At 40.8% G+C, this 15,401-nt stretch overlaps 2 protein-coding genes across 11 annotated transcripts in view; both read left to right on the top strand.

Annotated features, from left to right (window-relative positions):
- The window catches only part of LOC110827217 (KICSTOR complex protein SZT2), a 68,953-nt gene extending 60,256 nt beyond the window's left edge, over nucleotides 1-8,697 (top strand). For 2 of the 3 annotated variants that reach the window (XM_087355732.1, XM_087355733.1), the window contains exons 55-59: nucleotides 127-305; nucleotides 1,691-2,053; nucleotides 3,019-3,247; nucleotides 3,884-4,159; nucleotides 4,286-8,697. In XM_087355732.1, coding sequence (XP_087211858.1) covers nucleotides 127-305; nucleotides 1,691-2,053; nucleotides 3,019-3,247; nucleotides 3,884-4,159; nucleotides 4,286-4,432 — 1,194 coding nt within the window. In that variant the 3' untranslated portion in view covers nucleotides 4,433-8,697. The remainder of the gene's footprint in view (nucleotides 1-126; nucleotides 306-1,690; nucleotides 2,054-3,018; nucleotides 3,248-3,883; nucleotides 4,160-4,285) is intronic. The other variant, XM_087355734.1, reaches the window with a different exon arrangement.
- A 2,952-nt stretch (nucleotides 8,698-11,649) lies between these two features.
- LOC110827210 (E3 ubiquitin-protein ligase Rnf220) overlaps nucleotides 11,650-15,401 on the top strand; it is a 121,339-nt gene continuing 117,587 nt past the window's right edge. For 6 of the 8 annotated variants that reach the window (XR_015537055.1, XR_002542247.2, XR_015537057.1 and 3 more), the window contains exons 1-3: nucleotides 11,650-11,826; nucleotides 12,651-12,764; nucleotides 12,985-13,522. Coding sequence is in view for 4 of the 8 variants with exons in the window: in XM_022058660.2 (XP_021914352.1) it covers nucleotides 12,651-12,764; nucleotides 12,985-13,522 (652 nt within the window). In the remaining 4 variants the exon portion in view is untranslated. The other 2 variants (XM_022058663.2, XM_022058661.1) reach the window with 2 other exon arrangements.

Below are 15,401 nucleotides of genomic sequence, written 5' to 3' on the forward strand. Positions count from 1 at the left end.
AAAAGCGTATGATCAGCCTTGTATATAACAACTTACTCTGTATCTTATAAAGTTGATTCCACAGTATCAGAGAAGATATATCCAGCAGTCTAATGAAGAAACTTTTGCCACTTTTCACTTTTTTAGGACAATGAGTATGTACTTGTGCAGCTAGAGAGCACACGACATGTCACTTACAGAGATGTACATGACATGAAGCATACAGACGACTTTGACGCAACTCTGATTGTAGCGCACGATCGAGATGATGAGTCAGAGCAGGGCAACCTTCATATCAAGTATTACATCATACTGACAAGCAGGAGGTGAGCAATGCACACTCTGCTCATTTTTCCAGGTTTGATCCCCCCCGCCCCCCCTTCAATTTACAGTGTGAAGCTGTTCCCTACTAATTTTGACCTGTTTGGTGCATATTCTACGTACCCTATATAATAGTACACTGCATTGATCACTTATTTTGTAGTGGTATGCGTAACAGTAACTTCAAGACCTGTGAGCTGCATCATTTCAAAGCCTGAAATAATTTTCTTTTTTGTTCTGCATGTAAGTATTTCTTTCCGTTGGATGGTTTTAGGGTTTGGATTTTGGTTTACGTAGTGCAGTCGTATCTTCCCATAGCCCTGCTACGCTGTGTATTTCACTTTTGCTGATGTTGCTTCCCCGTGTTTGCTGCGATGAAAAAAAATATAGGTCCTTCATCACTTATACACTTTTAACATTCTAGAACTTCTCTGATAATAGCTGTTGCCGAAGTCGCTATTGTATATGACCCTAAATATCTTTTGCATAATAGAAGGAGTATATATATATATATATGATTATGAGGATTGGTGTAATCTTAAAATATAAAATTGTCATCTCTGTAATGACTTACAGTTGTAAAAAATCTATGGAATGGGACTCATTACTCGTTAAAATTCAAGTTACACTTTCACTTCAAACATGCATTTTATATTCAGCTGTTCACAATTTTAACCTCTTATTTGACTGGAATTTAGAGTTTTCCAGGGCATAAATTATGAATAGTGGGAACAATTGCATAAGACCGTCTTCTTTTCTGCGATACTGTGATTGATTATATGAGATAGGTAGCAGAGTCTTGCATAATGAGGTTTGCGGTATTGCCCTCAACGGACATAGTGTTACTCGTCTGATACTTGGTGCATGGCACATACAGTTTACTTGTTGGTGTAAAAATTTAAATAAACTAGCATAAAATGCAAAGAAAATGTGGACAGATATTTATCAGTACTATTATTGATTTTAATTTGCAGATTTCTCAGTGATACATATAAGACGAGCAGCTCACGTAAAATAAAACTGGATTACAGAAGTTGTGATACAGTTTTAGTTCTTTAAATTCTGCACACGTGAAAGTAAGAATCTGACATCCTCTGGCTTTTGTACAGCTGCTCTTAACCAAGCACAGAACACCACTACTTCACGGCTTAAGCAAGCAAATGCTGTATTCACAAAGGTGGCCGTCTTCTGAATTTTAGCACCACGTAGTTTGATAGAAATTTGCCAGCGTCCTTGCTGCCTCCATTATCAGAAACATTGGTAGACTTCTACGAGACCACTTGGTGCTAAAATTCAGGAGACGGCTGTCTTCGTACTCACTGACATGAGAGCCTCAAATCCCAGAAAAGCTTCATTCACTTTGACTGAGTGTTTATCTTGCCCTCTGTAGAGAACTTTACCCCAAACTTGAGATGGAGCCCAAGCTAGGGAAATTCTGCACTGTGTCAACGAGTTCTGTAACAACGCCACTGCAACTGGGGCATGCGGGATGCACTGGGGAGCTAGATAATGCTGGTGTTGGGTCAGGAACCAGAGAGTGGTGCAGTAGCCAGGTTGCAGATAGTGACAAGGATTCACTTCACACCGCGACCAGCGTCGAGCCCGTATCTGAGGCCGTGTCAGAACCGGATTGTGAGTCCAGTCATGAGGCTGATCATGACACAAACTCCAGCTCAGAAAGTGTAGACAGCTCAGACCCTAACCCCGAAAGGTTGGCATCGGTGCCTACACCTACACACCACATCGAAATCAGGTACCAGCTCATGTTGAAGAATTCAAAGATGATTGCAAACATCTTAGATATATTTATGCAGTTAAAAGAAGATTTTTGGCTGTATCATAAATGAGCATAGAAGGGAAAGTCAAGTATAAGTGTGTGTGTGTGTGTGTTTTTTTTAAGGCCATGTTTATGTTGCTTTTTCTTTGAAAGTACAGTGCTTGTATGTGATAGAGTACAAACTTTTGACATATATGATGAGTGCTGAAGAGTTGAGTCTCCTTACTTCTTTGTTTTGGATAAGTTGATTTCTTTTCTGAGTATTCACTGGTTACACAGAACGCTACAAGTAGACTTCTTGATCCTGTACACATTTTCACATAGGCTTGGCTGTTCTTCCAGTCCCCCCGCTACTTCTCCACAGCGTATATTCTAAACTAAAGTTTGCTTAGTTGTGTGTTGCTTTCTTCAGCATGCGTGATTGCTGATAGTATTATCACTTCTTTCTGTTCGTAGCCACTAGTAATCACATTCATTACAATGTCTTCCAGTTATGATCATATTTAAGACGTAATTCATAGTAAAATTCTGTTCTCAGGAAGAGAAATGGAAGCCATTGAGGTAAGTATAGGAAAATATAAATATGCACTGTGTTTATTTTTGGTCATATTTTGTAAAATTAACTTTGAACCTTTTCAACAATGTTGAATGCTTTCATTGCTATTAAAAGTTTATGCATTTAAGAAACAGTGGTGTGTATTAACACACATGGAATGTATCATCAAGTGTCACTTATTATATTAAAAAAAACTCTTTGAAGATGACTTGTCTTCTAGGACGTAGCACCATGTGGTCTGATAGATATTGACTGACATTTTGGAGGAGCTTACTGCCTTCATCATGAGGGTGATAAATAAGTCATGCAAGGAAAGGTTATTTCTACATCTACCACATCTTAATGAGCTTGTGAAGTATACTTGAATGTGTGGTTTTCCTTGCAGGCAAGAAGCTGTTAATTACCTGGGGTACTACTCGTCTCATGAGCAGCTCATGCAGCAGTTGATTCTGGAACAAGCAGACAGTGCAGTGCAGAGGATATATTCAATGGTGTCCCAGGGAATGGTGCATTGTCGCACACACCTGCTGTGGAACAAGCTGCAGTGCTCTGCTGCTCGTGACTCGGAGCGTCGTCGAGACAGAGAGCGGGACGAGGCGCCGCCCAGAGATCTGGTACATTTAACGTCTGTGTCTTTTACAACAGTTTCTTCTGATTTAGTCAGTTGTCTGCTGCAGAAATTAAGGAAATAGATTTTCTTTAAACTTAATTTTACTTCTGGGATGAACTTTTGCAGTATATTTAAGACTTGAGGCTTTCACGGTGACTAAATGCAATAAAATTTTCTTGGGCGATAAGCCACATTAAAATGGAATCATAGTCTAACACCGTTACAAAGGACGAAGTTAAGTGACATGGAGACAGGTGAAAAAAGGTGGAGGAGTACCGTCATTCAAGATGACGGCAGTTGATCGACCAGACCTAGACACATCAAGTTCCAGGTACTGCATGTCCGTACAAATGGTACGAAGATGGGTGCATTGCGTTCCATATTTGTCAAAGGCCATACGTGAAAGGGCACCATTTTTTTGTAGATATAAAGAGCAAACTGCAGTCACTCATCACATTCCTTGATGATGGAGGCAGAGAGTGTCTTTGAAACATTGGACTAAAATTCCATTTTGACATGGCTTGTTGCTTGAGAAGATTTTATTGCATGTTGCAGTAGACCTTTCTATACAAGCAGGTTTTCGGTCAAGCGTTTAACGTATATTGCACGTGCTTCATGTCGTGCTGGTTTGTTTTATTAGTTGACAGGACATGGATTGACATACAGTGAGTTTTGCGAGCTGCGAAATCTTGCTGTTGTGGAGCCGTTGAGTCAGTTGGATCCACGCCTTTCGCCACTGCTCTGTCAGCCCCTTTCCTGGTATCAAGGATTGGCCAAAGTGCTGACAACAAAATACATGGATCAGTGCCGAATGTTCGTAGCTCCAGATGGCAACATTCAACACATCGTTTTTCTGCACTCTCGCTACGTAGAAGCCTTCATGATGCTGTCTGTCGACTTGCACACGTCACGTGGGGTGAGTTATTCCATCCACATGTTCAAATGAATCTCATTTCATTGGGAAAGTGTAATGCGTTCTCTTGCCGAAAGGAACGGGCGTGATGGCACAGTCTTGCAGTAATTTGGTTTGTATTGTTTGCAGGACCTTGCTGTCGTGTATAAGAAAGCTGTGCCGAACAGAGAATGTGACACTTCAGATTGCCTTGAATTTTGTTTAGCAGAAATTCAGGCTCTGGTGGAAAAGTTTGTCAATGCCTGTTGTTTCCACTTGTGGGTCGGCCTACTGTAATGCAACAGTGCAGCAAACATTTTTTAAACAGAATTTACTAGAAGGACCAGGAGCTCGGATGAAGAGAATGATTTTTTTTCAAATGCCGGTAATGACGTAGGTGTATTCTTTGGGGTGACCGTTTATTCATTCCAGAGTAGTTTTCACAATTATGTGACGTAATATTGTATTTATCCATATAGTGCGTGCACGGAGCTGTTGGAAATTCATTTGCAGTCTGTGAGACACTGAAGATTTTAAAAGAAGGAAAACAAATGGGGAATTGTACCGTGACCAAAAAGCGTGAAAAGAATGGTCTGTCTGCGCAAAGTAGTGGTTATCAGCAGGCCTTTTGTGGGCGAAATAACAGTTTTATTAATATTTAAATAAGAGGCGGCACTTTAGCATCAAGCAGAAAGCACCAGGCGAAGGCGCGAGAAACTCTGAAAGAGATTTTATCTCTCAAGGATCCTGGGTTCATTTCAGAAGTTCCTTAAATTAAATTAAATTATTTTATGTGTAAAACAGAGAACACGAGGTTCCAAAATGCGTACAAAGAATAAAATGTTAACATTTCTAACGTAGTTACTGGTATGAGAAAATCGCTCTTACATCTGTTCACACATCAGAAATGGCATTAGACGCGGTAATGAATGAGAAATGTAAGAAAATATTTACGATCTGAAAGGATGGCTCCTGGGGACCACCCACTGAGCCCCGCAGGAAAAATAAAGCAACAGAAATTGCAACTACTGGGTGAACGGAGCAGGCGCACCTGGGGCTGGATACCAGTGATCATGTTATTAGAGATTGTAAACGGTTTAGGTGAGTGTGCTGAAGATTTACTTTGGTACATGACTGCAGCCTCAGTGGGAATGAAGCATAATAGTAATTATTTCTAATTTTATTTCATGCTCTTTTCGTTTTGTCAGCGATTGTGTGTACGTTCGTACATTCGTAGAGTGGGACTGTTCACCCTGATCTAATTTATCATCAGTTTTGCTCGATTTCAACTTTTATCATTTGATAGCAGGGAATTTAAACCTTTGTACTGCAGGGCCGCTGTTTGGGGTTAGTGGTTTAGCAGAATGCTAGTGCGATCTGCAGCCTGTGAGACGGCACGGATAGTGAAGGTCGATATTAATTTAATTCAGTTCAGGGATTTGTATGTTCTGTTTCCAGTTTTTCTTGGCAGAATATAAATTTGGGGTGCGCAGATTTTTTGCAGACTCGTGGTGTATGGATAAATATGGTATTGGCAAACAGTGTTCCATGTTGTCACCGTGATTTGATGATATATTTCGCATAACGTATTTCTTAATTCTTTAGTAGTTCACAACTATGTTTTTAAATATTAGAAGTGGAATAGAATGTTTCAGGATTTTTTAATACTTGGAGAATGAAAAGGAGTTTCGGACGTTGTGAGGTCATTTTCTTGATAGAGCCGTGAGGCTCTCAGTTGGATGTGTTACATACTTTGTAAATAGATATTGATGTATGTGAGATGTTGCTGCCATTATTTTAGTACGTAGTGGCGATGTTCATATGTTTTTAAGGAAATTAATTACACTCCTGTGATAAATTCAATGCAGCGGTTCCCTCACATTTTTGTTCACTGGAAGTCGAAGAAAAGATTCATGTCTGTGTATATGATTGTACTGTATTTATTTACTATATCCAGAGTCAGCAGACGGAATTTGTTGTTGATGTACCTAATTAATTAAGTGTACATATGTAAAATATATGCGACATACAATAGCACCTTCGGCATCAACGTTCCACGGTCGCGAAGATAAATTTGTCTTCTGAGTGAAAAATTTCGCTGTGTGATGAAGTAATTGGTGAGTTGTTTGAGCTGCGTTTTAACCTTGGCTCCATGAACTACCTGTGATGTAATGAATTGAACTGAGATGCCCGTGGTAGGATACTGTGCTGAAATACTAATAACAGGAAACCAAGGTAGGGTCGGTACCTTGCCAGTTTCTTTTGGATAATCTGAAATATTGAAATGTAAAGGGGCAATGTTCCAAGACCCTCGTTGCATTTAAGAATGACAACTGAAACTAAATGCATGCGCAACAGTTTCCTTAAAAGAGAAATGTAGCGTACTTGTGGTTATTTGGGGAGGGGGTCCTGTTTTTCTTTAATTGAATGTTGCGCGTAGCGTTAGTAGTTGGACTGTCATGTTACTTAAGTTATTTCTGTGTCAGTGCAGTATATGAAGAAGATTTGTTGTCATCCAGTGTGGATCGTAGTCCTGTGGATTGTGACACCAACATTTCAGAGGGACATTGGTGACCTCCTGTGGGGCTGAGCCGTGTCACAGCCCAGAAGACTGCGATCCCAATTTTGACCGCCACGAGTACCTCAGATCTCACTACACTTGAATCAGAACTGAACTAGGGAAAATTCAGTGAATTTTTGTTGCAGTGAACGAAGGAATGCTAATCAGACTGCCGTAATTATGCCATTCTAACCTTAATGACGGTGAAAAATTGTTTCACTCTGAGGAAATGTCGTGTGAAGGAGGAATGTTTTTCAAGAATGTGGCTCACTAATTGTAAGCATAAGCTCACGAGAATCTGCCATTCAGTCAGAAAGAACGCTGTTCTTGCTTTACATATTTCGTCTTAAAGAGGGTTCATCTGAATTTGACCGTCGGAGAAATCCATCCACAGAACGCTGCTTCTGAATCACTGCTGCAGAATAATGACTGATGGTGGTTCTGCATTTATTATATTTAAAAGAGAGTCAGAGATAAAAATTTGGTGGGATTTTATATTTTCCCTGGTTCATTTCCTTACCATTATTCTCAAATAAACTCTATTTGATATATCTTTTTATCTTCATATAAATATATGTAATCTATCACATGGTTTACTTTCTCTTCAGAATTTTGGGTATTTTGTGTATTTTGTTCTAGACTTGTTAATATAAATGTACATGTGTACTATATAATTTAGTTTGTAGCTGTTACGTGTCTGTAGAAATGATGTGCTTAAGTAATTGGTTAAAAATTGTAATTTTATTAAAATGTGTACAGAGCATCAGCAGCCTTTATGAGTGAGCCAGTCGCGACGAAAGCACGAAGAAAATGTGCACAAGACACTGCGCGGAGGAGCAGGACTGAATGAGGTGAGATTGCTTTTATTTCGCGTGTTCGTCGGCTCTGATGATTTTTCCGCGCGGACGGTCCCCAGATGCAAAAGCATTCAAAAAACATTGTGGACTTGCAGTCATGCAGACACGTGAATTTCTGGAAGCTTCTAGTACCTTCATATTTTGAGAGTCTTCTTCTGTACAATTGAAATCAACTAAATTTGAAGATATAACAACTCCTCGTTACTTGGCTACAGACGTTAAAACTAGAGGATAGAAATATTGTAGAGGTTTCTTAAATAATTGAATAACCATTTTCTGCTAATGCTCAATCATGTACTAGATTAAAATCGTGAGTTTCTTTTTGTTTCAAATTAAATGGACGAGGCATTTCTACATGTACCTGCAGTGATTTTTTTAAAATCTTGAAGTTACGTGTCGCTCGTCAGTTTCACCTCTAGCTCTAGGGCCACTGTGTACATTACCGCAAAGTTTTATCCCAGAATTTTAAGTGTCAGAGGTATTTATGTATTTTTTAAATGCCAAATATTTTATTTTAGAATACTAACTATGTTTAATGTACAGTAACCTATCTTATATTTTATCGTCCTGTCACGGAGTTATTCGGGAGCACGTAACAGATTGGATTTACTACGATCGGCACGCTTTCTATCAAATATAATTTAGATGAACGTGAAGATTGTCAAATGAACCAAAACCGTAGGAGACATTTGAAATATGAGGCGGTTTCTAGGATAACTATGAATTTCGTATTTTATCAGTGATTTAACCTAGTTATTGGATAACTGCAAAAGCGTGCTGGCCCGATGACCTATTATCTTGCATGTGTCCTCTGCCAACTGTTTCTCCTGTTTTTGAACAGATTAAACAGTCGTCAGGTTCATTTAAATTGTATTTGACAGGCGCCTGAAGATGACCACATGATCTTCAACATGTTATTGCATGTCATGTTGAAGATAATGTTCTAACTGTGTGTTAATAATAAATCCGCTTTCCTGTGCGGCAGAAGTGTTCCTATATTAACCCGCTGCAATTTAACTGAGCAACACTTCAAGTTGTGTATTTTGCTTTGTTTTCATTTGGGCTGTGTTTCAATCAGAATATTTGGTTAATTAATGCTACGAATTAATATTACCTTGTAATTAAACAATATTTCAAAACATAAACATTTCTTTCTTGTATGCCTAATAAATATGTGTGCGCCTATTGTTTTCCTTAAGACGCTAAAAGACAACTCTGTAGTGTTTCTGACAGGCTTAATCCTTTAAAACTGAGTGGTAATTGTATTTACCACCTGTAACAACATTCAACATGCATTTTGCCCATACAGTACTCGAACAGCGAGTGTTCCCCTAAGTAAGTACCCTTAACGAATGCATGTTTGTAATGGAGACGTTTGCTTTGAGGTTAGAATCGAATTTTAAACATTATTTAGACGAGCATTCGGCTTGAAAGGGTTCTTGATGCATTTTGGCCTAATTGTAGATCTGTGTACTCAAAGCTTTCATTTCAATGGCAACGACTCTGACCATCTGAGTAGAGTATTCTTCTGCTCCAGTTTCGTGGTCAACTGGTTACTGGATGGTTTTGACGCAAAGAACGTCCATGGCTGTCTGGGTTTTGCTAGGTGGTAGCTAACTCTCATGGTTTTACCAAGGGCGTACAGAATCCCAAGGATCAACATTCAGGGGTCTCTCCCCAAGCCTTTTCTGGCCTGCCTTACTTTGGGGATGGAAACCCCTGGGCCACATCGGGTTAGATAGTAATTCTTCCGATGGGCTACACCCCTGTTCACGCGAAGAACGTCAGTGTACCTTTGTGACCTTGTTAATTTAGAGATACGTTGATATTTTCGCGGTAAAGCAGGTGTCTTTTAACAATCGATTGGAGGGAAATGTGCGGTTGCTCCGTTCGGAACATCTGTGTTTTGTGGAAATATTCTACTGGAATTCTGACTTCCATCGACCAGACACTTACAGATCCGTAACCCACAATACTGTGGTTTGCTTGCCTTAAAAATCTCTCCCCAGCACTGCAATGAGTTATGTGAACTTAAGCCGACTGCTGCTTGTGGGAGATTTGGTTGTTGCTACGGGCTTAACGCCTTCGCCGATTGTCACCGGACGAGGTAGCAAGGCTGTGTAGTCGTTGGCCAATCCCCAAGTTTTACACAATCCATACTAAATCCTCCCCAAGTACCCAACTCTGATCTGATTTGAATAGTGAGCATAGGCATTGCTCGGTCTACTTAATTAAGCTTGTTTGTTGCTCTGAATACGTTAGCGTTTGCAGTTGATCTTTTCGCTGCCGATAAAGTATTAAATGTAGCACACTCCAGGCTTACTTCAGTAGTAAATGTTCAGTACACCTATGTGGGCCATGGTCTAGATTATAGTGACTTTGTTGTAAGCCCATCGTGTGATTCAGCTTCAAGAATATGGGGGAAAAATTATAAGGAGCGAATCTTTCCAAACGGAATTATGGCGCATGGCGTTACGAAGAATAATGATGTAATCTTTATTAACTGCGGTTGGAGGTGGTTAACAATGACATTTGCGAAAGTGGTCCAGTACGTTTGATCAAGAACTGTACTTCAGAAACGTAATGTAAACCGTACATACCGCTCGTATATGGGAAGTTTTGGATGAGATTTTCGTTTTTCACGTCGACACAGATTACTGTCTTTTGGGTTGGTAGTCACTTCAAGCGCTGATAGTCATCTGTCAGACAGGACGGTGCTGCAACCTACAAAAACAGAATCTAGTCTTATACGTCTCGCTGCTGTACTTCGATTCCTCAGCGCTCAAGATTATGGATGACGATGTGAATTAGTAGCGTAGAAACTGACGTTTCGAAGTAATATTCCTGTCTCAATCGTCTCTGCTCGTGATGGAGGATAATGTTTATTCGGAATGTTGGTATATACCACACTGCGACTCAGCCCAGAACAAATTATGATATCGAAACTAAAAGTAACATGAGCGTGTTTTATTATTACTGTTAATGGAGCTAATGCCAGGCGTAATAGCTCGCTCGTAGTAACAGAATCGAATGTGTTTGCAAAAACGAGATGAAGAATATTCTTTAATTTCCGTCCTAGTATCGTCTCATTAAATGAGTCTTCTTGCACGAGATCAACGCTTGTACAACAATGGAACTGCATTTGTTATCTTTGCTTTATTCGGTGTCTGTGGTGCACTTCCTGTTATAACGGAACAATAGGAACGGAAATTAAATACACAGGAGAATGTTTATAATTGTGCCGGGCTTCTTAAAAGCGAGTTTAAGTTTCTGCATCTGCGTGATCTTAATTCATTGAACTTTTGTTTGTCAGCATTTAAGCTGCAAACTGATGATCAAAGTTATGTTTCAGCTTCTAAGTAGTTGTGGTTAACTTTGTAATCGTACCTACTACACACAGTGACGAGTGAAAGCTGATACTTGCAATTGTTTATACGCCTAGTTCCGTTGGCTCAGCTTATTTAGGTTAGGTTAACCTAGAATGTTTGCATTCAGCATTTCACGTACCATTAAATGTTACCCAGTTTTGTAATCGTTAATTAACGGAATAAACAAAGAAATAATTAATGGAAATCGTAATTAAATCGGACACATTGTCCTTGCAGAATTCTCTCGCGATCGTGCAAATGACCTGAATGTCGTCTAGTCTTGTAAGTGGTTATAAGTTTCGGCGGAACGTCGGCAACCATCTACAAAACTACACGACCTGGCGTCGTAATCTGGAAGACCTCAAATGTAATGTGTTATTAACATACTGTTTCTTTGAACAAGAATGTGTGTGTGTTTCGGCAAATCTGTATATATTAAGTTAATACAACATTAGTTACATTGAAGCCGACATTACAACGTATTTTCTTATACACCAACTTAAAAACGTGTGTGGTTTAGCGAGGTCGTTGCTAGGAATAATTTTTACAACGGCACAGCCAGAAAATTTGCTTACAAACTTGTTTTAAGCCGTTTAAGAATATTTTTGCGGATCGTTCGAGAGTTGTGGGTCTTTGTATTAAAATCTATTGAAAAATAATTTTAAATGTTGGTATTAGTATTAAATGTATTTTCAATTTTGATTTTTTCAGAAATCTAGCGGGGGGGATCAGATGCCTGGTTACCCTCTTCTTCTGGCGTCCGTATGTATCAGAATAATCAATATTAAGTTCATCGGTCCCGCTACCATCACGCAGCTCTCCATATTCGTTTTCTCCCGCCGTACGAAATGCGATCGTGTTTTGTCGATTTCCCAACATGCACCTCGGGACAACATGAGTGTGTAGGTAAGTGTTTATGGAGCTCAGTTGGCGCTTGGTGGATTCGGGAGCAGCAATTGGAAGCTACTCGGTCCAACCAACGTGCACTTTAGAAAGTTTAAACACATTTTATAATATTAATACATTATTCATCACATGGTACTGTCAGTTTGAGTCGATTCAAGGTAAACAAAAATCAGAAGTCAATGTAGGGTTATGATGCAACTTGATATTCAAGTGTTTCATAAATGTATTTAAGTGCAGGTGAAAATTAAAGATGTGCTAATGGTTAATGAGAGATAATGTTGGGATGTCAACACAAGTTGCCGTCGTGTGTGATGCGGGAGTGCTTTCTGTGTTACGATGTGCTTAACATGTTTGTGATTACAACATTTGTTGTAGTTTTATGGCGTCTTGTATTCAAGCCCGTCGCATTTGTTTATATTTCTCTGATAATTTCTGTAGGTTACGAAGATAACTGACGTCCTGTTCAATGTACGAGACAATTGCCTTCGATTCAAGGCTCATGCTATTATAATATGTGAAGTTAGTGAATTTTGTGCTGTTTTTCTGAGCACAAGCATGGCACTGTAACATGGTGTCAAAATGCTTATGAGGATTTGTAATAGTTGCCTGTTGTTAAGAAAGCATTTTTTTAAATTTAGATAATTTAAAAGTTTTAATCAAAAAAAAAAACAACTGGTAAATAGTGGCTATTTTGTTTTGTTTTTTTGTAAGTGTGGTTTAGTCATGGTACATTTGCTTACATTTTCAAGTTCTTACTAGATTGATTATGTTAGTAATTTAAAGAATTCATAGATGAATTTTTAGTGTCTTTAATCTTCTTACAGATGGAAAATTCTGCATATGTTCCTAACCCTCTACCACCCCCAGCTTTGGTAGTGTTTTCTCAAGCAGGAGGGCTGCCTGAGGCCCTTAGAATGCAGAGGCCCTTCAATCCACAGGTATGTATGCCATTAATCTTACAATGAAAATAAAGCAGGAAAATAAATTTATTAAATGTGCCTCATAAAAACCTGTAGATGTGATGTACCAGAAGATTCAACCTCATGCAGGCCAGTAGTTATTTTGATATTTAAGATTTCTGAAGTTGAATGTCCTGAAGGTTAACTTATCCTGTTCCAAGTGCATTTGTCAATGTTCTTCTGCTTATTTTTCACCCAGGCACCAGAAGCTAAGGATTTGCACGTGCCGTTCACCGCTGCTGGGTTTGGCCTCCGGCACATGGAAAGCTATCCCGGCCTGCCGGCCCACCTGCTGCACCATCTCCAGCCTCAGTTCTTGCACCCGGCTCTTGACCCGCGAGTCCCTTTCGGATCTGGCGCTTTCAGACCTCTCGGTACACCCGCAGCTCCCGAGGTCAAAGGTTTCCCTTCTGCTTTTGCCCCACCTTCCAAGTGTCTGAAGATCGAGACAGGCAGCAGCAATCACCACGAAGCGTCGACCCCCACGAACCACCTGTCCACCCTCTTCTCTCCCGGCATCGCCGCCGAAGAGCGAGGGTATCTGAACGGCCAGACCCAACAGCAGAGAGCCGATTCAAGTTCTCCTGCCAGCGCGTCCGTCTCGCCTCCTCTTCTGGCTCCTGTGGTGAAGGAAGAGAGTTCAGACGCCCCCATGTCTGAAGACCGCGAGGGCACGGCCACCCCGGGCTCAGAGGGCACCGAGCGCTCGACTCCCGAGGAGGGACGAGGATTTAGACGTGAGTGTCGCAGTTTATCTTTTCTTGTTGTGGCCTTTCAGTTGGGACACTTGCAACACGATGCAGGTGTCAATGCCCCCTTGTTGAATTAAATTTGGAGAATTTGGCACCTCCCGGCACAAACAGGAGTCAGGCGCAGACATTACAGTTTCAGTCGGTAGCAATGTCCGCTCCTCAAGTTGAATTCAGTAAATAGCGATTTTGAAATGTTGTGGCAGCGTTGGCTTCACAAAGAGTCTTTGAGTCTCTTCCGTGGAGCGGAATCGTTTCTCAGCCAGAAGCTGATCTGCGGAGTGTCGAGAGCGGGGCGAATTACTGCGCAGGATTTTTATTCCTCTCTGCTCTCACATGCTTTTGAATTTTCAGTGTTTATTTTATTTGTTTTCTTGGAGTCTCTTCCCCATTGGTTTCTGTGTCCACCTGTCAGTTCCAGTGAAACGGAGTTTGATTTGCTTTGACCTCAACATAATCTTTATTCAGAGCAGTGGAGTTCACTGCAATCGCGACGCCTCGAAAGAGTCTGTGCCAGAAATTGTCTTATGGGGGCAAATACAAGAGAAAATGAAGCGAATTCGCTTTGATGCTGTTGATCAAAACTCGTGGTTTTTGTGCCCTTGTTGCTGTAATGCATCTGGCTTATGTTATCAGGGCATGAGATTGTTCACTGAGTACGAAGGAGCATGAATTCCAGAAAAAATGTACAACCTTGAACGAACATCGTACACCGCACTGATCAACACTTTCAAGGAAGGAGAAACATTTGTTTTGTTGAGTTGCGATGTCATTTTCGGATTGAAGGCGGCGTCAGATGCATCCAAGGTCATTTCGTGTAGTGAGACGGGAGTGTCTGAAGAAGGACGGGGCAATCGGAGTCTCCGTAGCTTCAGGTCCTTTGTTTTGCGATGCGTTTGCTCAATGGCGGGGAAGTGGGACTCCCTCGTGCGAGCTACGGTCGGTGTTGCCGCCGAGCGAGAGTGGACCGCTGGCCCAGGACGTGCTGCCGTGGTCGCTCGGAAGAATTCACATCTTTTTCCATATTTGTGTTTTGTTTCACTGCGCTATATCAACTGCGCGCCGACAAATGAAATGACTTGTTTTGTTATGTGCCCTGATCCTGAGTTTTCGTGTTCAAGTCTTCACATTATTCCCGCGTGCTGTTCGGGCTTCAACGCCGATAAATATGGCCGTGTGGCCTCCGACGTAGGAACGTGTTTCCGTGATGTTTTGTAGTCGTTGGGCGTAGGCTTGTGCAACAATTGAGGTTCGGTGTTGGAATATTATCATCTAAACGTACTCGATTATTAATTGCGGTAATGGCATTGTTGTTGTTAGAATGTTCGATCGGTGTTCACGTATAACACAATTTCGAATTTGTATTTGCGTTTTAAAGTCTAAAATATTTCCTGTAAATAACAATGGTTCTTAATTCGTGATGAACTGCAAACTGTTGTTGTTGCGAGACGATTTTATCCCCAGTGCTCGTACCGTCCCGAGTCCACTCGAACACTTGGGTCACGCGTTCGAGTCCTTTGTTGATAGCGGCCGACGGTGCTGACATTTAGGGCATCCGTGCGGCGGAAAAGGAAAGTAAATCGAGATTCTTGATTTAATGACCCGGTGATTGTATTTCGCGTGGAATAGTTTGGTTTTAGACGTTGACAGAGTCTGGAGGTTTTTTTAAAACTACGTCCAGTTATTTTTGTTGGTGGTTTAAGAAGAATTCTCTCGTATTGATGGAAAGACGGCGACTCCAGTGGAGAGCCTAGGAGTGACCGTGTTTGAAGAGTGGAACGTACCACGGCTTTGTTAAGTCGTCCCTCAGGGCTTTGGTTTCCGGTCCCATCTGAAAGCAGTGGCGTGTGTTGTCACGAGCGTTTAT

This window comes from Zootermopsis nevadensis, unplaced genomic scaffold (genome assembly GCF_977971745.1).
Source record: "Zootermopsis nevadensis isolate Lab colony 2312 unplaced genomic scaffold, Znev_1.0 Znev_ptg000025l, whole genome shotgun sequence".
Taxonomy (NCBI): domain Eukaryota; kingdom Metazoa; phylum Arthropoda; class Insecta; order Blattodea; family Termopsidae; genus Zootermopsis; species Zootermopsis nevadensis.